This window comes from Galeopterus variegatus, unplaced genomic scaffold (genome assembly GCF_000696425.1).
Source record: "Galeopterus variegatus unplaced genomic scaffold, G_variegatus-3.0.2 Scaffold1112, whole genome shotgun sequence".
Taxonomy (NCBI): Eukaryota; Metazoa; Chordata; class Mammalia; order Dermoptera; family Cynocephalidae; genus Galeopterus; species Galeopterus variegatus.
Genome location: NW_007727223.1, coordinates 89,436 through 112,302, shown reverse-complemented (window position 1 = coordinate 112,302; position 22,867 = coordinate 89,436). Strand labels below are relative to the sequence as shown.

General features: G+C 41.5%; 1 protein-coding gene across 1 annotated transcript in view; it reads right to left on the bottom strand.

Annotated features, from left to right (window-relative positions):
* The window catches only part of CADPS (Ca++-dependent secretion activator), a gene marked incomplete at its 5' end in the record, with an annotated part of 282,061 nt that overhangs the window by 193,599 nt on the left and 65,595 nt on the right, over positions 1-22,867 (bottom strand). Inside the window, 2 exons of the mRNA XM_008574861.1 lie at positions 5,742-5,808; positions 16,841-16,980. Of these exons, the coding sequence (XP_008573083.1) occupies positions 5,742-5,808; positions 16,841-16,980 (207 nt within the window). The remainder of the gene's footprint in view (positions 1-5,741; positions 5,809-16,840; positions 16,981-22,867) is intronic.

Sequence of the window (22,867 nt, the reverse complement as noted above, 5' to 3'; positions counted from 1 at the left end):
CCCCCTTTTTTTTTTTTTTTTTTTTTTTTTTAGCATTTTATGTTTTGCAGGACAATTCTCAGGATCAAGCTACATGTTTTGTCCCCCCACCCCCTCACTGAAGGAGTGCTTTTGGTTGCTTTGGAAAGTCTTCCATTCATCTCAGACAAGTGCAGGAGTGACATGCTGTCACAAGCAGTGAGCACTTGATTGCTAGGTGCCAGTCACAGTAGAGCAATCCTCAGCCCCCAATGGCATGGCCGTTGTCACTGGTGCCCTAAGTGGCAGCCCTCACTCCACCAACACACAGCATCCATGCCAGCACAGGGCGGGCGTTCGCAGCTGCAGGCCTGCCTGCAGGACCTGTCACTGCGGTGCATCCAGACCCAGCGTGTATACTTAGCAGTTCTACATCTGGCTCATCTGCAAGGAGCCCCTGGGAAAGCAAGCATCCTCCCAGCTTTGCGTTAAAAGCTCTTGGGCATATTTACCAGCCATGGATGTCAAATGTCTTGGCGAAGGAGTGCCATGTCTCTCATCCTTAGTTCCCTTTATTAAAAGAGACATTTTCTAAGTGAACTTTGATCCCAGCTGGGGACATTTTTAGTCTTATCTATGGTGAGATTTGACTTTTTTTTTAATGGCAATAAGAAATTGGTTCTCTCAAGCCCTACATGCATCTCCTCCACTCTCTGAGGTCTGAAGGTCCCAGTGGTAAGATGAAAGGTGTCCACGGGGGGGAGTGTTCTGGTGGTTGGTTTGTCTGTTGCTGCCCTCTGTTGGTTCCTGATGAAAACTTTACCTCCTCCCTTGGGTTTCTTTATAATGCATATGATTTGCAGAACTGCTCTTTATCTTGCAAGGCCTTAATGGGCTCCAAGGGAAACATAAGGCCAGATCACCAAGAGGATTTTCATATGGGAACATGTATTGATCTTTGTAATAAGCAGAAAGATCAGTAAGATCCTGTCCTCCTAAAATGGAAGCTTAAGAGTACAAGCAGTGGGTCATTAGGCCTGGGGTCCTGTCCCAGCTCTGATAAGATGCAGCTCTCTAAACCTCAAAGTCCTCTCTATATTTTATCTGCATCTTATTGTTGCTAGAGAATAATTGAGCTTCACACACTCTGTGTGATACACAGTATACGCATTTCTGTAAGCAGTTTCCCTGTATTCGGCACTAACATTCTAACACAGTAATGGCTAAATAGGTGTATTTGCCTACTAGGTTAAAAATCCTTAGAAGGCAGGCCTAAGTAGTCATATATCTCGGTTGCATTTACACTCTCATAAATAAAATGTACCATATCATGGACATTCACTAATTGAGTCTGATTGGTTCTAGCAAGTTGAGTAAGTAAAATCCAATAAAAAGTTTTTTCCACCCCAAATGTGCATGTTACCCCAAGCACAGAACCAGGGCTTTCCAACTTGTTACCGGTCCTATGGATAACAGATTCCCCTTAACGCTCCGTACAAGAGCGATCATGGGTACTGCTGACACAGTTTCGTGGTGATTTTTACCTGGCATTTCATCTGGCAATGTGAGAAATGATCTAGTTTGTTAATGTGATTAGCCAAACAGAGAGTTGCTGATACTCCACTTGAGATCAGAAAAATATCACAACAGAAGGGTGTTATTTCAAGATTCATGCATTTACTATTACTACACAGTTTGGGCTTTTTGATTTTTTCCTTTTCTATTTTAGTGGCTTGCTTCTTGGAATGCTGTCTGCTGCTGCCCTCTTCTGGTGACACTGCTGAAGTCGTTCCTGACAAACTGAGCTGGTTTGAGTTGGTAAATAAACTTGAGTTGGTTTATTAGGAGTGTTTTTGTGTAGGATTTGGCAACTTAGTTCAGGAAATAAGGAGGGGAGAAGGAATTATTTTTCTTTAAGTAATTCTAATTATTGCAAATTTGGGGAGGAAACCTCAGTTTTTCTAGAGTGCTTGAAAGCTGGAAGAAAAGCAAAGCTGTGGGAACTTTGATTTTTTTCAAGCTTCCACAAGACTTCACTAAGTGAAAGCTATTCCTAATGAAATGCATGTTGCTCTGTCACAGAAGAAATCTTTTTTATCTGTATTTTGCTGAGAAGTTAATGAGACAGTGAGCACTGTTGTGATAATGGCATTGCAGAGCCTAGAACACGTTAGAAACCAGCAAGTTGGCCACCCCTGTCAGAGAGGCTGGGCTAGAACAACAGAAAACAGCAAACTAGTGATCTCAAGTGACAAGCAGACATCTAAAAGTTCACTTTGGAGAGAAGGGCCTAAAGGACTATATGTTTTACATAATTGGGATTTTGCAGCTGGTATGTATCTTTTCATGGAATCATGGGATAGACTGTTCGGACTTCTGAGGGTACAGTCATCCAACTTTTATTTTAAAGGTGGCTAGACCCCAGATATACAAGGCCTCTTAGCTCATTCCCAGCCACTTGTTTTAACTAGGAAAAGGTTTAAAATAATGTTTCTTAAAGAGTGGGCTGCAGACACCTTCATTAGAGAAAGAGTGTATGTGTGTGTATTGGTACGGAGGATGAGTGCGTAGTGTATAGATACACAGATTCTTTAAGACAAACCAATTGAATCAGAATCTTAGTTCAGGGTGGGCCTCAGAAATCTACATTTTTCATGATAGTCTCAGATATTTCTTAATGCACACTGAAGTTTGAGAACCACTGTTTTAACATGTGGGAACTATCCAGAACCTTGAAGCTTGCCCCTGAGTTTCAACTATATTTAGCAAGTAGAGTCCAGTTATGAGATAAGAAGTTTAGTTCTTTCTTGGGTCTAATTCTTCCTTCCCTTCCTCCCACCATCTATGGAACACTAAAATGCTTGGACATACAACTAATGATAGAATGCATTTTGTCTAAATCACTCTTTTGTACTTCTACCATTGTTCTTTGAGAATTAATTGGCTCTTATTTTTACTGAACCCTGGTCACTAGCTCTTGCCTAAAGTTCACGTATATATGTTTTAGAAGATGGTTCTTTATTTATGGCAGATTCATTCATTCATTCATTCATTCAACAAATACTTAAGTAGTGTGTTTGGTTCTGGAAATATAAAAATACACAAAACCAGACATAATTCCTGCCCTTGTGTCTACTGGCAGACATTAATGACATTATTTCAAAAAATGTGTTATTTTAATAGTGATAAGTATTAAAAAGAGAGGTATATGGTGCTGTAAGAGCTTGGAGATTTGGTTTAGTTGGGTGGTCAGGCAAGGCATTCACGAGGAAGCGCTGACTGATTAAGCCAAGATCTGAGGATGGAGAAAATTTTTATGGAGGTTACAGAGGTTGTTACAGGAAGAACCTGATTTAGGTTGAAACAGAAGGTTTAATTTGGGGGATTGATGGGCCCAATACACCTCAAGAGCTCTTTAGTGGTAATGAGAATCTGAGGTACATGAAAAATCTCACAAAATCCTGAAATTCTTCTTTCCTGCCTTTCTAGGAAAGATGCTGAGCTTTACATGGGCTATGCCCTTTTATAATTTCCAAAAGTGAATCAGAATGAATCACAAACAGAACTGGCCCTGAAACAGCACACAGTCTATCACAGGAGGCCAGGCATGCTCCCAAGTGATTCTAAGAGAGGCAACTACGCCAAGTGCAAAGAGAAGCACGAAGGGGCAAAAACCATCCATAAAAACAAAAAAAACCCCATCCATAATTCAGCCTCTCTGATGCATCTTGTCTCCCCCTTTGTATGTGCTCTCTTTAGAGTGGGCACCAGCTGTTTTTACTTGCCCAGCACCCATTTCTCCTTCTGATAATGGTATCCTGATTTTGCACTGGAGACAGCCCAGTGGGATTATCAGTGCCACACCTTGTCCCTGCTAAAAGTTGGGGGTGTGACCCAAGATGAACCAATTCTCTCTCTCTGAAATTTGGCCCTTGAGTAAAGTGATGCAGGGATAGAAAATGGTCAGAGCCAATTTGTCCTATGACCACACCAGGGCCACTGGCCATGGTTCCTACCACCAGGATTTCTGGAACTATGCTGTGCCCTGTCATTAACAAGGATGAGTTATTCAGCGTTTTCAACAATCCTATGGGTTACCTGCAGAGCCATCCAATACATTTTTTTAAAACCTTAATTAGCTTGAGTCTATTTCTGCTGTTTGCATATACAGAATTCTAACAGTTACTCTTTTGGAAGAGAGAGACCAGACCTCACAGTTCTCTGTGTCCTCTCAATGTGCCCTATACAAGTAGGTGCTCAATAAATACTGGTCAATTGATAGTCTGAGGAAATGTATCTCAGGATGAAATGTCTTCCATTGCTTAGCCATTGGTTATTTTGGGGGATGGGCATCATTTTCAAATTTTCCTTCTGGCTAACTTACTGTGAGGTTTTGTTTATTCTTTAGCAACAATGAAAGCAAAGATTGCCTCTTGCTTAATGCCAGAGAGTTGCATTTGTGGCACAGCAGAGACTTGAGTAGATCTGTAGAAGATCTCATCTTAGAAGTTCAAAGTTGGTCAAACTTTCAAGGTCAGTTAAACCTAAGAGAGAGTTGCTTTACAGTGAGGTCTAACAATCGGTAGCACTCTAAATAATAGTCAAGTAACCCAATAAGCACCATTAGTCAGTAAATTACAAGTTGTGATGCCTTTTAGAGGACAGCACAAATTAAAGTTTTGCAAATTGAATTATAGTGTAAATGCTCTGGTGGAATCTGCAAATTAAAAAGAGGAAATGGCAAATTCCTTTGTAATCTGAAAAGTCCTGACGCACAAAGCAAACCAAAAAAAAAAAAAAAAAGTGGGGGATGTAGCCTTTTTCAAGGACATGTATTACTATTTCTGAAATATTTTTTTTAAAGAAGCACTCAAGAGAGTGAAGATATTATTTATATATTACCAATGTATTAATATCAATATCTACATCTCCATCTGTGTCCATATATACACAAATGTTCCTTGCAGCATTGTTAATAATAGCCCAAATTGGAGAAATCCAGAAGTCTATCAAAAAGGGAAAATTCTATAGGTATTAAAGCCAGAGCTACATGTGCATACATGAAAAAATGTTAACAACAGCCTGTGTGAAAAAGGCAAGTTGCAAAACAACATGAAGAGGTCTGTTAGCTTCAGTTTAAAAAAAAAGCCTGTCTGCAAAGATATATTCTAGACTATAAAACATAGTTATGGGAGATTGGTTAAGACTTCTGGAAGCCCCAGGCACCAAGAACAGTAGACAGCTCCCCCCAGCAGGTAATTCAAAATCAAACACTAAATAACAAAATAAATGCAAAAAGTCCCACTAATGAAAGATGTTCTGACTTTTCTCATCATGTCTATCTTGGTGCTTTTAGAAATATCACATTCTTTTAAGGTAATGTTAATGTAGCTACTGTCCTTATCAGGCACATATGTGCTCCCTCCTGGGGTCCTCCATTTCTGGCAGGGGACTGGGCAGGGGTGGGAGTCTATCATCCCCTACCTATCTTCTGTATTGTTAGAATTAAAAACCAATGATTATGTATTAACATTTTAAGTTTAAGTTTTAAAGTGATATAAAAATAGGAAAAGGAGCACAAGGGAACCTTCTGGGTATTAGATGTGTTCTGTATCTTCCTCTAAGTGGTGGTTATGGGGATATATAATATGTAAAAATTCATTGAGTTAAATGCTTGATCTTTGTATCAAACTTTAAGTTATGTCTCAGTTAAAGAGCAGTTATTTGTCCTATTTAATATTTAATACTGATGGTTTTTAAGAATATTAGAGTTGAAGAGTTACCTGCACCAATACAAAAAACCTTTTCTTCCATCTCTTCCAGACATTCTTACCGATGGCCCATAAATACCTAAGGGAAAGGAGAAAGACCAGAGCTGCGTTAATGCTCGAGTGAGCACACTGTTTACCACACTTTACCATGAAGCTTGATGCTAATAAACAAGGAAATGCACGTGGCTCTGAAATAGAATGCAGATTTCGGAGCTCTATAGTTGAGAACAAGAGGAGGAAGCACAGTTCATGTTCGCTTACAGGAGAAATTGTGGCTCATCCCCAAACTTGACTTAGATTCCTTGACTGATTCCAGAAAGCACCTTGGAAAATATTACATTGTAATTTAATTTGTAGATGTGCTAAAAAGCTTTTAGGTAGGGAAACTCCTGAAAGATGTTGCACAAAAGACAGGGAGAAAAAAAGTACTAAATCTCACAACTCCAACTTTTTCACCTCTCAAGTTTCATTCAAGGAAACCTTCCCTTATTTTCTTTTGCTGTAATCTTGGCAATTGCAGGTGTATTACAGGGAAGAAGTTCCAAGTCAACATGGGAAGTCCTCCCTATTCCCTTCGCATTCCCCAAATGCTCTTCTGTTGATGAAAATTAATCTTTATACAGACAAATGAAATAAAAAGGAGGGTTAAGATCTACAGAGGCATAGCTCGAAGCCATCTGAAGATTTTAAGATCAATGCTTCTAGTTCATTCATGAATTAGCCCATTGGCTTTGTGGATTGTTACACGTTGAACTGGCACCGATCCCTTGAAGTGAGGCTCTGCAGGACCAAGGGAGGAGAGATCTGGTTGTACTCAAACACACGCAAATACTTTAGCTTCAAAACTGGCTTTACCTGCTATCCAAACACAACTGGACAACTTCCAAATCCTTCACCTAGAATCAGACAGAATTTCTGGTTTGGCACATAATGGAGAATGCACCTAATTAAAATTGTTACTGTTTGAAAAATTTCAGAGAATCTTATGAGTGGCTGGTAGCCAAAATCTACTTAGACCTTCAAGCCAGAAACCCAGGAGTCATCCTGTGTCCTTCTGTTTCCTCATCCTTTCTCCTCAAATGCCAAGTGCAGTTGATTTTTTACCCCCTGGAGAGTTCCTCATTCTGCTCAGGCTTCCCACTTCCTACCTACACTATTTCAGTCCCTGCCCACATTTTCGCTTCTGTGGACAACTATAGAGAAACCTCTTAATTGGCTTCAGGGACACAACATGATTTCCATCCAAACCTGGCCATGAGACAGACCCTACCATCTGCAAATTCTATTTTGCCTTTTTTCTGCTGAAACTCCTTCAGTGGATCTCCCCTGTTTACATAAAGGGTGCACTACATTTTGCCTTCTCACATTTCACTTTCATGATTTGTCCCACATCTGTCCATCTATTCTATGATTTATTTGATATTTTTCTTTAAAATGACTTGCTTAACCAGAGTAAATTTTGAAAGAAAAATTTACATATAGGCTTGATATGCTAATCATATATTATGTAGCACACATTAAAATACTAAAATGATCTTGTGTATCGTCAGCAGAATGTATACGCTTGGGGAAACCTTAGCCTGGAGAGACAAAATCCACCACCTTGGTCTGGCTGTTTACCTCGCTAGACTCAGCTTCTGCACGCTGTAGCACCTGTATTTCCTGACCACACCAAAAAGTTTCACACTTCCTTACCTTTGCACAACCTGTGTTGCCTGGAATGCCTTCTCCCTGCTCTTTATGTTACAACTCCTATTCCTTCCTAAGTTTAAGTTCTTACTTTTATGTCATCTCCTAGGCCTTGTAGATAATTCTGCTGTTAGAATTATCCTACTGCTATAATTTATTTGTTTTTATATTTATTGTTCCTATTGGACTGTGAACTCCTTGGCAGAAGGAATCCTGGCCATTCTTTCTAAATGCCTAGCACAGAACCTTGCTCTTCTTTCTGAATTCCCGATATATGGTAAGTGGTCAACCAATATTTGTTTTATTTCAACTGGTTTTGAGTGTCATGCTCTTGAAAAACCAAAGCAATCTTTATGAAGATTTCTGATGAGATTTGAAAATATTGCATAAGAACACACAATCCATTGCCAAGTTTTTGAGCTTTCCTTCCAAAATACATTCCATCTCTTCCAATCCCCACTGCCACTCCCCAGTCAAGCCACCATCGTCCCCACCTACACCACAACAGAAGCCTCCTAACTGGTCTCCCCGCTTTCACTCCTCCTCCTACGTTCCATTCATTACAGGGCAGCTAGAGGGGTCTTTTAAATGGGTAAATCAGATCATCAATACATTCATTCTAAATAAGAATGGGAAACTATAGCAGAGTTTTAAGAGAGTGTGTGTGTGTGTGTGTGTGTGTGTGTGTGTGTGTTACAATTATATTTCTACTTAAGATGATTGCACTGGCTGCTGGGTGGGGAATGCACTGTAGGTGGAAGGGGCAAGAGAGAAAGTCGAGAGATCAGTGAAGAGATGGTTCCAGTAGTGCTGGCAAGCAAGGATGGTGGCTGGACCAAATCTCAGGCGGTGGGCATGGCTGGCTGGCAAGTTCCTCAGCCCTGTGCTGCTGCCCAACACAGTCAGCTCCAGTGTTACATGAAGCACCTAGCTATCCTGGCCAGTGGTCTTAACCTTCTGGAAATAATACATTAATGTATTTATGGCAGAAATGGACACAAAAGGGAGGCTTGGCCAGGGCTAAAGAGAGAGAAGATTACTGGCCTGTAACGATTGAGAGCATAGTTTTCCAGTTCTAGTTCTACCAGTTACTGAGATGCTGGGCAAGATGCTTAACCTCTTGGTGCTGTGCAATACAAGGGCAGCAATGGATCCTCGCTCACGAGGTTGTTGTGAGGACTGAATGGGGTAACGCTCATGAAGTAGAAGCTCGAGGCATGGCAGGAAGTAGGTGCATAATAAGTGTCAGCCTTATAATAAATATCTCTGTGGACGGAGAAAAGTGTACCATTAGTAGCAGTAAATAATGACTAAATATGTGGAAAGAAATCTCCTTGGACTTACATAAGTAGGGGGATAAATGGCCCAAAGATCAAATTTAAAAGTGGGCAAAAGATGTGAATTTTTAGTAATGACTGGCAAGGCTGTAACAATTTCCCACTCTCTGGAATTATATCTGGCAGCTACTATCCATTTTCTCTTACTTTGCATCCACATTTAAGAGCTTCAAAACAATAAATTTAGCTACAATATCTAATGTGTAAGTGATTTTAATTGATGAGAATGGAAGCGGGAAAAGGCAATCACTAGAACCCATAGAATGTAATTTACATTGAATCATTAATTTTCCTTCATAATAAAAATGGTAGCCACTGCTTAGTGAAGTTTTACTAGTTTTCTGTGCTGTGCCAGGCACTTTATGCCACTCACCTGGAGGGTTAAGAGCTTGGATCTGGAGTCATGCTGCCTGGGCTTGAGTAATCTTGGCCAAATTACTAGGTTTATCTCTACCTCAGTTTTCTCATCTAAATGATGGGGATAATAATAATAATAATCCTCAAGAGTTGTGAAAATTAAAGTAGAAATATGCAGTGCTTAAAAAAATACCTGGCACAAAGTCAATACTCACTGTTAGCTATATCATTATACTATGAGTCCCATCATACAGTTGAGGAAACTGAGGTTGAGAAAGTTTAAGTAACTTACCCAGGGCTCCGCAGCTGGTCAATGCGACATCCAGAACTTCCACTCACAACAGTCTGATTCTAAAGCATCCTCTTTACTGTGGTCTTCTTCCTCCCATGCTACACAACACACTTTGATTTCATTATTGAAATAAGAACATGAATCGCTACTCTAATTGAACAGAGGGGGGTTCTGGTTAAAGGATTCTGAATGGGAAAGCTGGTGGGATCAGAGAAAAATTAACAATTCTCTTTTGAAAAGTATCAGTTGCTTTGCATGAAGGAGGGGCTTTCCTCTGAGGTTTTCCTCAGACTTTATTGCTAATTTGGCACATACCAGAAGGTGCCAAAACCAAGAAAAACTGAGGGCTTCAATGCACTCTTTCTGTCTAGTTGGCTCCTGCTCTGTATTTTCTTAGGTTGAAACACGCTCATTAAACAGAATGCACAGTACCTGGAGCAGATGGAAGCTCTGTTATTGCAGACATACAGGTGGCTTCCTCCTTCTTGCTGTTCACACTACAGACAGATCTATCTGTGTGGGCATTAGCGGTCCTCAACTCTCCCTTCAGGCTGTCCAGATATGTGGAAGTCTGGGTTTACCAGTAGAAAAATCAGTATTCTAGTGTACTGAGGAGTAGCTTAGCCTAGTAGTTATATCTCAGACTAGGGATGAGACACCTAGGTGGGAATTCTGGCCCTGTCATTAACTCTTCTTTGGTTTAGCTGTCCTGTGCCTCATTTTTCCCAGCTGCAAAATCGGGATAACATAGTATCTCCTTCACAGGGTTGCTGTGAGGACTCACGGAGATTCTGCATGTTAGGTGTTTTGCATAGGAACTGGCACGTAGGAAGCGCTTGGTAAATGTTAGGCATCACTGCTGTTGTTATACTTATTACTATTATTAGTAGTAGAACTAGTAGTTCTAGGAGAAAGAGTATATAATTTCCAACTTTGCAAAGCATTCATGTTTGGATTCATTATTTGAATTTACATTCAACATTTGGGCACACATCTGCTGGGAAATAAAGTGAGGCACTCATGTCTGATTTTGGAGCTCCAGGTCAGTTTTGCATCATGATTCTAATGTATCCTCTTGGTAGCATTTTTGTAAAACCCATGCCACTGGGTCACTGGCATCTCTATCACCTGCTGGGGGCATTTTAGTTATATGAGAGCCCAGAGTGAGCTAGAAAGGACCAAAAAGAGAAAAGGAAGGTACATTTGGATTGAACTTAAGTTCCAGGAACCCCCCAAAACTGCTGAGTCATGGAAGACAGCTGGCCTCAGTGTCCCTCTGCCCCGGGACTACTTGGTAGGGAAACACCCATGGCAGTGCTTGTAAATTTTCATTTGTATATTAAAAAAAATGGGACAGTCATTCCTCATGTGGTGTTTGTAGATTTAACGTAAATTTGTAACATAGCTCTATTAAGTATCTCCTCTGCTTAGCACTAGGCTTGCGCATGGTGGATGCTCAATAAGTATTCATGCAGACCAATTTTTATTGTGAGACTTCTCTCAGATGCCTGGGGATGAGCATCTAGTACAGGGAAAAGGATATTTTCCAGAATTACTTGCCCCTGGGCAAATTACGGAGGGGTAAGAATGGCTGAAAGAGACATGGAGACCAGGGACAGGCCAAAGTTCCATCACAAGGAGATGTGGGAGCAAAAGTCACTGGATTTGGTGCTGCTCTGGCCTAGCTAGAGAGTGAGGCCCAGCCTGGGGGAGGGGCAAGCTACACCTGTTCTCTGTGTCCCTGTGCCACCATGGTGCCTGGTGCATCACAAGGGGTCATAAGGTAGGAATTTTTTTTTTTTTGTCAGAAATTCTTTTTCTCAATAACTATATAATTTTTTATCTTTTAAATTTATTTTTAATTGACAAATAAGAATTATGTACATACATGTTGAACAATATGGTGTTTAGAAATATGTATACATTGTGAAATGGCTAAATTGAGCTAATTAACGTACATATTTCCTCATATAGTTTTTTTTTTTTGTGGTGAGACTACTTAAAATCTACTGCCTTAGCAATTTTCAAGTATACAATATGTTATTAACCATAGTCACCATGTTATACAGTAGATCTCTTGAGCTTATTCCTCCTAGTCAGAAATTCTTCATGAGAATTTCTTATAAGGAGAGAAGTCATGGTGAGACAAGAACCATGATTCCCTCTGGGATGCTTCCCTCCCCCATGGGAAGTGAAGGAAAACCAAGGGGTCATGAAGATGCTGGATAGCTCAGCATTCTTGCAGCAGCCCAGCAGGAAGGATCATGGGCTGGGGAAGAGTGCAAAGAACGAATGAAAGCAAACAGCAATGGCAACACCACGGCCATCACCACCAACTCTTCTACAGGTGTAGCTTTCATCATGTATCAGATCCTGTCTAAATGCTTCAACTGAATTAACTCATTTAATCCTCACAACAATCCTATGAGACAAGCACTACTATTATCTCCATTTTATGCTGAGCAAAATGAAGTCCAGAGAGGTTAAGTGACTTGCCTACAACTAGTAAGTGGTTATGCCAAGGATTCCATTCTAGGCAATTTGGCCTAAGTGGCATATAAAGATAATAATACAATAAAAAAGAGATAAAATGGAATCATAAAAATATATAGTTATCCAGAAGGAGGCAGAAGAAAAGGAAAAATGGAACAAAAGTCAGGTGGGGTAAATAGGAAACAAATAGGAAGATGACAAATAGCAAAATGATAAATTTAAACCCAACAATATAAATAGGCTAAATATCCCAATTAAAAGAAGGGGATCTTCAGATTGGATTTAAAAAGTTAGACTCAACACTATGCTGTCTATAAGAAATGTACTTTATAAAGACACAAATAGGCTAAAGATCAAAAGATAGAAAAGGATTTACCATAGTAAAAGTTTTTTAAAATCTGCAGGTTTAAAAAAATCTGTATTACTGTCACACAAAGTAAATTTCAGGGCAAAGAATATTACCAGGGATAAAGATTATTTCATAATGATAAAGGGGTTAACTCATCTAGAAGACTTAATAATCTTAGATGTTTATGCATCTAATCACAGAACTTCAAAATATATGAGGCGAAAATGAACAGAAATGCAAGAGAAAGAAGCAAACCCCAAATTACAGTCAGAGATTTGATACTTCTGTCTCAATAATTGATACAGAATCACTAAGGGTACAGAATATTTGAACAACACTATCAATCAACTTGATCTAAATGATATTTATAGATAATAAGTCAACAAGGGAGATAACATGAAATTCTAAAAATATTCAATTAGTCCAACCCAATAGTTTGGTTTGAGCATCTGTGCCAATGGGAGTGGTGTCTAAGAGATTTATGCGGAGGAGAGAGGTGGTTTTTAAGAATAAGAAGTTTAGAGCAGTGGCACAGCTAAGAAAATGGAAAAGGAAAGGAAATATTGAGAACATGGCTGAGGGATATAAGCTTTTCAAGGTTGGTTAAAATGTAAAAGGAAAATCAGAATTGCTGTAAATTACTCCTTGTTGGTGGGCTGTGATTTATTGAATGAATCCATGTGGAGGTCTGTATTTTAGTTAAGCGTCAGGTCCTCAGTCAAGGTTGAACTGAAAGGAATAACAATGTAAGACCCAACTCTGCTGCTTCCTGACTTGAGCAAGTCTTTTATCTCAGTTTCTCTATCTGTAAAGTGGGGATTCATTTATTCACTTATTCATCCATGCAATAAATAACTTATTCTGCTACATATCAGGCCCTCTACTAGGTACTGTTAATGAAGGAGACAAATGTCCCTTCTGACAAAGAACTCACAGTGTAGTTGGGAAACAGACTATAAACTAATGAACAAGGAAATATATAATAGGTGATATGACGATAAGTGGTCTCGTAATAACAAAGCAGAGTAAGAAAGAGAGAGGGAGGACACAAGTGGACCAGGAAAGGCTTTTTGATAAGGTGCAGAGATATGCAGAGATCAAGGTGAGCCATATGGACATCTGGGTGGGAGGCGATCCAAGGCAGAGGAAACAGCAGGGGCAAGGGCTCTGAGATGGGGGTGTTCTTGGAGTCTTTGAGGAAGAGCAAAGGGGCCAATGTTGCTGGAACAGTGATGAATGTCAGGTAGGTAGGGCCTCATAGCCATAGGAACAACACTGGCTTTTACTCTGAATGAGATGGGTAATCACTGGAGGCTTTTCAGCATTTGAATGGCAGAGTCTGACTTGTGTTTTTTAAAAAATTGTCCTGGCTTCAGGGTAGGAAATGGACTACAGGGAGGCAAGGACACAAGTGGGGCGACTGCTTATGAGACAAGAGCTACCAGTGAAGGGGAGAAGTGACAGCGGCTTGGTGCTATGTTGTAAATGTTACTCCAGAACTCATGTGGAAATTTTTTTGTCACTGTAATGGTATTAAAAGGTAGGAGAGCTAAGAGGTGATTAGGCCATGAGGGCTCCGCCTCATGAATGGATTACTGTTGTTACTGTGGCAGTGGGTTCATTATGGCCCCCTCTTGCCCTTCCACCTTCTGCCATGGGATGACACAGCAAGAAGGTCCTCACCAGACACCAGCACCTTGACCTTGGACTTCCCAGCCTCCAGACTGTGAGGAACAAAATTCTGTTGTTTATGCACCATTTATGGTGTTCTGACTCCCAGGATTTTGTTCTGAGCATCTGGGTGAAAGGCGGAATCATTTACTAAGGTGGGAGAATGATAATACCTAATCACTATGAGGCTGTTTCAAAGATGAGATTAGACAAAGGATGCGAATGTGTTTCCTGAATTGAAAACACCATATGGATATTAAAAAAAAAAAAAATGAGAAAGCTACCCAGGAGTTGCTAATTCTCAAATATACACAGATACTAATGTTTTTAGGCCAAAAAGCAGTGGTGATTTTTCTCACTGACATTTTTCTATTCGATAAACAAAGTTATTCTGAATGGCCCAGTAGCTCATTCATGGAACCACAGTGCCCACCAACGAGGAGAAATTCATGGTAATTCTGATTTTCCTTTTATGTTTCCGAAAACAATAATGTGTATATAATTTATAACCTCTGCCATGAAAAAAAAAAAACTCCTCTTTCTCCCATTCTCTAAGCTGTGGTATTGCTCTGATATTTCCATCCTTCTTCCCCATACAATGGGGCTCAATAAAACTATTTTAAGTTTAAATTAAAAAAAAAAAAAAAAGCAGTCCATAAACAGGCAACTAAGGTGGTTCACTTCTGTTTTAGGTCATATTGGGTCTGATGTTGTTAGTAAGTCATCCACTGTTCATTTTTCAGAGCTATTTTGGGCTCTCCCGATATATTTCCTGGCAGGGGTAAATTTAAATGGCAGCCCAGTAATATGAAATAGCTAGGGGAACTGTCAGAAGTGAGTTACATCTCTCTTCTGTCATCTGTAAGGTCAAGATAGACTGAAATAGGTGAATGATTTTACAAATGAATCAGCACAAAAAATTCTGAATCCAAATCAGTTAGTTCAGATTCCAGCAGAGTAAATAAAAGAGAATATGGGAAATGGGAATTTGTCTAAGGGGGCAAATAATACCTATGTCAAGTGTCTGGTGTAGGGGATAAATGAAAGAGTGTTTGTAAAACTCCTAGCACAGTGCTTCTGAGGGGGCCCAGAATGTGGGTTGAGGTATTGATCCTTTTAAGAAAGTTTTAAAAAAGCAGCTTGGAGGGCAGATACATTCACTCATATTCTTGTTCTTTTTCTATCTTTCTCTCTTTGGTCTGCCTTCTCTTCCTTGTTTCTCTTTCTTTTCCTCCCTCCATCCTGCTCACTCATGCCCTGGTTCCTTTGGAAAATATTTACCGAGTATTTATGAAGCAGTATTTTGCTAAAGATGCAAGATCCTTTCTTGTGTGCTCTAAGAACATAACAGAATTCTCAATACCATTGTCTTAAAATGAGGACAATTATCACTGAGGGGGAGGAGATATTAGAGAGAAATTCCTTTTATTATTTTTGGAATATATGCCAGGAGTATGATAAGAAGGAGGAAAAGCTGACCTCAGAAACATTTCATGAGATGCTAAGTTAATTGAGGAGAAGCTACTTGTAATTCATCACGGTGGTTGAAAAAGGACTCAGCATGTACTTAGGGCCTGGCTCCTTCTCCCACAGCCTTCTCATGTTCTCAGGCAGAACAGCCTTGCCATAATCCCATCTCAGGCTCTGGAAATAATATGGCCTCAAGATGATGCAATGTAAATTCTCCAAATCCAAGCCAGAGCTTGGGTTCAGTAACTGGTCTCCAGCTCATGGGTGGCCTTTGCTTCCTCTGAAGCCCTCCCATGCCTGAAGCTGATTGGTGCCCTGACTGGTCAGTATCGATCTTTCCCTGGAACGTTGGGCTTCCTTTGCTTCCTAGAATGCTGAGGTCCTGTTCTCTGCTCTTTGCCCACATGCTGCTGTGGTTTGCTCATCCACTGAGGTGTCCACTTCCTGTTCTGGTCACTTCCTCCTGGACTTCTTAAAGGTTTCTGTTTAAACCTGTCATAATCAGCAGCTAGGCCACTGTGGAGTTTCTGAATTTCCCACACCTCTAGTACATACAACCAATCCTCAGTCTTCATGGCAGTTTTACCACTTCAAGCCCTATCATAAACACATTCACCCAAAAGAGAATTAATGAGACCTGTCTGGTGATCACAGGTGCTAAGCAGAATGAGAGGCAGGTGGCAAATGGCACCCTCTGATTCCATTCCCTCCAGCTGGCTGAACATTCCCCTCTTTAGAGTTACATGACCCAACTCCCCTCTCAGTGATCACATTTTCTGAGATAACGGGGTCCAAGTGGTTTAGTTTAACAGGCCATGGCTCAGCACATGCTCAGTCATCCATAAATGTTTTCTGTAAAAATCACTGGTTTAATCTGTAAATAAAACGGATTTTACCTATTCTTTTTGCCCTACTTGAAATTACTTAATTGGTCATTCCTCTTAAACCATACTAAAATGAAGATGATCACAGATTTTCTATTTTTTGGTCAATCATTTAAATGCTGCACTAAACACTGAAATTGACCCAATGTGAATTGATTGTCTGAAGGTGGCATCTGCTCATATCTCATGGCTGTGGCTGTTGATTAAGGTGTGAATGATTTGTAGAATCTGAATGATCTGGATGCCTCTGAAAAGGTACATAGAGCCTATAAAACCTCCCAAAACCAGAATGACCAACTAGCATGCTTCTAGAAAGATTTTGAATTGTACTGGGAATCCTATTAGAGAATGAGAAGGAAATTATTCTATCTTGACAGCAAAAATGCAAATACAGTAATCATAAGAACTGAGGAAACTTATAGTAAATATCAAGGTCAAATACTTTAATAACCTCTCATGAATCTTTTGTATTTCCTCCCACTTAGGTCTCTGAAGATCTGTTTTTATTTTTGTTTTGAGAAATGAATGAATGTGTGTCCAAAATCACCACTCAAGGAAGAAACACTTACCCGGAATGCTTCATGTTCTGAGGCTTATCCATTCGGACAGCAAGTTTGATTTTGAGATCTTGATCAGGGCAGTTTTTGGAGACTGTCATTTTGTGCCACTCTGACTGCTTGGGGCTGTTCGGGGTAGGATGGAGAATAACCTGTAGGGAAAAAGGACAACCACCTTAGCTAGAAAATAGAAGCACCATTATGGACACATTTTTATAGATTAGAAACTTTGAGGCTGAAAAGTGGAGTGATTTGAAGAGTTCCCACACCCAAGGCTCCATCTACTCACCGTGGCTGGCTTATGCCAAGCAGTCATGCCGGAGGACAGACATGACATTCTCTAGCTCCTTCTCTCCCTTCCTGTCTAATTTCCTAAAAGTAAGGATCATGATTTCTGTGATTCTGCTTTGACTTTCCTAAAGTTCAGAAATACTAAAGAAACCCAGAATAGAGAATGTTGTCCACACATTATTCTCTTTATCTTCATATAAGAGGATGGATGGATGAAAGGAAGACGTATCCCTACGTATTGGAGAACACTTCTAGTCCACTCTTTTTTCCATTCTTTAGGATTTCTTTCATTATTTCAAGAGAAAGCATTCCTCAAAGGCTGCAGGGGAAAATGAAGGGACCTCATGGGATGGATGAGAAATGTGAGACTTGGAGAAGGGAAGGAACCTGCTTCAAGTCACACATTTCAACCTGATTCCACCTGGGCTGGAAATCTTATCACACGACATCCAACTCTGCCCTGGCATGGAAGAAGGGACACAGAGCTGGAAGAAGGACCAGCCCATAGAAGATGCCTTTCACTCGTATGCTTCACAGATGGCACTTAGATTCGGATCCTTCTGCACCAATTTTTATGGTCTGAGATGCTGGGAGTGAAGCAAGAAGTGGATAACTCAGTTAATCTACTTTTCCATTTTGCGATGAAGGAGTTCTCAAGAGCAACATGGGGTCTAGGGAACTGTGCTCAGGGAGAAGTGAAATATTTGGAAAATCCCCTAACCTAAGGGAACATGAACTAAATATAGCACAACAAAAGCTGGGCTTGCTAAGATTTGCGTCTGCGATGGCAGTGTGCCCTGGTTTCTTGCATGTTGCTTTGGCTGTTTTCATAGCATCTATTTTCTCCAGGTGCAGGGAAGTCAGGCTCCTTTCCTGGGCATCTTTCTCCTCTGGAGGGAGCTAGAGGGGCCCAGAGTCTCCAGGGTGGACACGCTGGCCTTCTCGCTGCTGTATCAGCTTCTCTACAGTCCTGCAGGTGTGGCACATGCTTGGAGGGTAGTGACACAGGGCTTTCTGTGTGATTGTGGAAAAACACCCTGAGAAGAGTAAGAGGCTGTGGCAGGGAAAAATAAAAAGTCAGCTCACTTTGTCATGACTCATTTTGCCAGGTCTTCATCCTTCCTGATCCTGGGCCTGACCTTTTTTTTTTCCTAATAAATTTCCTCTCCGATAATAGAAAATTTATATATTCTTGCAAACACAACATTTGAATCTTCCCAATGCGTTAAGACATTACTGAATTACAGGAAGGCCTGATATTTCAGACGAGAGGCTGCCAAAGTGTTTTGGTCATGCCCTACTTCAGTAAAATATTTTGGAACAATTAGCCCAGTATCCATATGCTAACGTTTTACATGATATGTATTTACTTTGTATCAATGTATTGCCTTATTACATATATCGTAAAATACATACAAATATAGAAGTTTTTTTTTGTCTTTTTTTTTGTCTTTTTCCGTGTCCGGCAACGGATCGCAACCCTCAGTGTTGCCCCCGTACCGGACCGGGGACCAGCAACGGGATCGCAACCCTCGGCGCTGCTCCCGCGCCTCGCTCAGCCAGTGAGCGGGAACCGGTCTGTATGTGGGATCCGAACCCTCGGGCGGGAGCGCCGCCGCGCTTCCCAAGCGGCGCACTATCCAGTGCGCCACCGGGCCGGCCCTCAAATATAGAAGTTTTAAAAAGATGGACTAAAGATTAAAAAAACAGCCTATGTTTTCAAACACCTTGCTAATTATGGGAGCTGTGTCTTATTATTAGCTATATTTTAAGGTACTATATAAATTTCAGGCAAGGTGTATTGTTAATGACATTAGATGTAAACCTGTAGTTCAAGCAGTCTCCTGAATAACCTCATAGCATCTTGACTGATGTCTTGTCCTATCTGATGGCAGTGGCATTGTGTTTATCTCCTGATGCAGGTGACAGGGCATTGTATAAGTCAGGTGTCACCTCTACCACTTTCCCATTGCTTGCCAGGCTTGCAGTAGGAGCGCCGCCGCGCTCCCAAGCGGCGCACTGTAGCAGTGCGCCACCGGGCCGGCCCCAGGAGTGTTACCTTCTAATCAGAGCTCTCAGCAGTCATCTTGGGAGGCCATTTGTTCATCTTGTAAGGGTTAATGTAGTTAAAACTATGTCATAAAATGCACAGATGCAGTTGACTGGCACCAGTGAACTGTGACGTGTGGTAGAATGGACGGAAGTAAATGAATAAGTTGCTGGGTCGTGGAGACCTCTTCCATCTCTCACGGAATTGCCTGTTCCCACATGTCACTGCGTAGCACATTCCACATCTTGAGGACCGACCCTCTGGGAGATGGGGAAGAAGGAGCTGTGGGTCCCAGTGAAGCTGACCCTCTGGCCTGAGAGGAAGGGGCGTGTGGGGCTGGGAAGCATGCTGGGAGGGGCTGGTAAGAGAAGCCCCAGCCAGGGCCTGCACAGCAGCAGGAAAAGCCTTCAGCTTCCTTCTGCTCCTGCCTGTTTGGCAAAAATCAAAGCAGGAGCAGCACTCTGGGCACCCGGAGCTCGTTAACAGGCCTCCCACCATATGGGCTCTGGGCGTGTTTCCCACTGGCAATATGGTGTCCATTCCCAAGCAAATGGCCGCAGCTCATTACTGGCCACTCCACAAAGACTTCTTCTTCCACGTGGTTTGCTTGCTGGGGAGACCTCCTCTCCAGGGTGCATGGAGAGATGAGGTCACCGCAGTTCTCTTCCATCTTTGTCCCTACCCTGCCATGCCCTGGATGGGCTGACAACTCCTTTGTATATGTCAACCCCTCTGAATTATGTGGGTCCTTCCAGGTGCACATGAGCCCCGAGCAGACCAGACACCTCATCTGGACATTCCAGGCTGCTAATCAAGCACTCTGTCATCTCAGCCGAGGCCCATGTGTGCTGTGCTTTGATGTGGGGATGCTGATGTGGCATCCACAACCCATCCCCTGCAGCAGGCTGCACTCCAGCCAGCCACAGCTTCCCCTAGTTACCTGAGCACACAGGCAGGACCTGCTCAGGGAATGCTTTACCCTGGGCCTTTACCTGGCTGATCCCCTTCAAGACTTAGCCTATATATCTTTCCCGGCCTCCTTGTATCTCTGCCTCTCAGGCTGCGTTCTGCCCTTTTGCTGTGTGCTTGCTTCCCAAGTGTCCTTTCTCCAGCAGAGCACGTACCACACTGCACTACAATTTCAGGTTTGATGTCTGTGCCTTTTAAGGTTTGCAAGGTTGAGGGCTTTTGCCTGTCACTATTCCTTCCGCTCTGTGCACAGCAAAAATGATTGGACACAGTGGGCCCACAATCACATCCATTGAATAAAAGTTTGATAATATTTCAGTATTGAAAATGGCATGAGGAAACAGCTCTCTCTCTTGCCGCTTGTGGAAGTACAAATTGGTGTATGCTCTTCAGGGGACAATTTGGCAGTACTTATCAAAATTCAAATTTCAGTCAGCAAAATATACAAGTATATTTTTAAATTTATCCTATAGGTATAAACACATATGCAAAGAAATAAATTCAAGGTGATTTACCAAAGCATTGTTTCTGCATTCAAAGATGAAATATTCTAAAAATTCATCAATACAGGACATGTTAAATAAAATATGATATATCTACACAATGGAATACTATGCAGCTCTGTAAAAAAGGAGACATGTCAGTATGGGCTGATATGGGCTAATCTCCATATATACTGATATTTCAAGCAATGTGTAGAGCAGTATGTATTCAGTAACTTATAGTTGTACTTTTTTTGTTAAAGAGGAATATATATATGTATGCTTATATATGCTATGCTTGTCCATGCATAGAATATTTTGGGAAGGATACACCATCAATCAAAAACAAGATTTTTCTCTGGGAAGGGATACCAGGGTAAGGTAGAAGAGATCATTAGTTTTCACTATAGATCCATTTTAATTATTTTTCTACAATGTACATGAATTATTTTTCATTTAAAATCATTAGTAAAAATGAAACAGACTAAAAATGGTTGAATGAACGAACGTAGCACCAGGATTCCAAGCTCTGCAAAGCTTGGGAAGAATTAGAGCATAGAAACGCTCTCTGGTGGGGTTCAAGGCCTCACTTTTAAAAAAGACTGCACTGTAGGGTCACCCAGCTGCTGCCTGGGGAGATGCTGCCAGTAGAGGGTGCTGGGCCAGCACACGGGCCAGGCAGGCAGCTCCACTGCCATGATTGGGAAGTTTCTTTGGCATGAAGGAAGAGTAAACTAGGAAGGAATCACTAAGAAATGAGTGGCTGGGGGGGTTGTGGTAAGTTCGTGGCCTTCACCACCAGAGCAGAGTCCAAGGTTTTATTTTTGCGTAGGGACAATGTGGTGTAGTGAAAACAGCCCTGGAGGTGAGTGCACATAATTCCTGGTGAGCTGCTTAATGCTCTGGGCCTCAGTGTGCTCCTCTGTGTGCAGAGGTAACACCTGTGCTTGCCTCAGCCGGTTGTCGTGAAGGATCAGTGGGGGGGTGCACACAAAGGCCTAGGCATAGTGGCCTGGCCAGTGGTAAGTGTGGGACGCATGGGCCCCTGCCTGTGTGGCTCTGGGGAAGTCTCCTGCCTTCCACGGGGATCAGCTTTCTCGTCTATAAGATAAAGAGTTCAAATTGCCCAGTGGTTTTAACTTTTCTGACTGGAAACGGCTTTGAGAAGCCAGTGAATCCTTTGGACTAGCCAGTCCAGAAAAATGCATATATGCTCACACACACACACACACACACATTTGGAAACGATTTCACAGGGATCCTGGGTTCCGTGAAGCCCATCCAAGAACCCAGGTTGAGCATTCCTGCGAATCCTTTGGACTAGCCAGTCCAGAAAAATGCATATATGCTCACACACACACACACACACATTTGGAAACGATTTCACAGGGATCCTGGGTTCCGTGAAGCCCATCCAAGAACCCAGGTTGAGCATTCCTGACCTGGCCAGTTACACTTGTCTCTTTGAACACTAACATAACTGGGTCTTCTTAACATCTGTGTTCATGGAAAAAAAAAAGCTTGAAGAAAAATAGAAGGCAGGCTACTTCACCCTCTGTGTGTATCTCTCTTTCCCTAGGGACAGAAATGAGTATCTGTCATTTCTCAAAGAAAACAGCCAACTTCTTCTTTACTTTCATTCCCCACTTGCCCCTTTTCTGGGGAGGGACATTGTTTTTGCTATTAGCCTTATTTACTTTTTGTTTTACTTCCATCTGTAGTCTACATCCTAGTAACATGATTCTTGGTTAATTCTACAGATAAAAGCCAGATTGGGGAAGTGGGAAAAAAAAGGAAGAAAAAAGGAAAGCAGGGAAGTGAGTTTTGCTGGCATTGTTGGGTGTGTGTGCCTTTGTGCTTGTCTGAGGGTGGTCTCTTGCTATTCTGTAGATGACATATCAGAGGCTCAGAGAAGTTAAATGTCTTGTTTAAGGTCACACAGCTTTCAGGAGGGATTAAGCATTCAATTGGTATAACATAATATTTATTGAAAGTGTGTGCTGGGCTTTGGGTATAAGGTCGTAAACAACGTGTCTAGCCCTATGGAACCCCATGCAGCCTCTTCCCACAGTCCAGTGAGGGAGACAGAAGCCGGCATCTTATCAATTCCCCCTTCTTTTTCTCATTGGAGAGGATGTGAATAGGGCTGAGATCATGAATGAAGGAGGATGGGCAGTCACGAAAGGGAGGTGGCATTTATGCACAGAAGCCATTTATGTCTTTTGAAAGGTGGGAGGTGGGGACAGT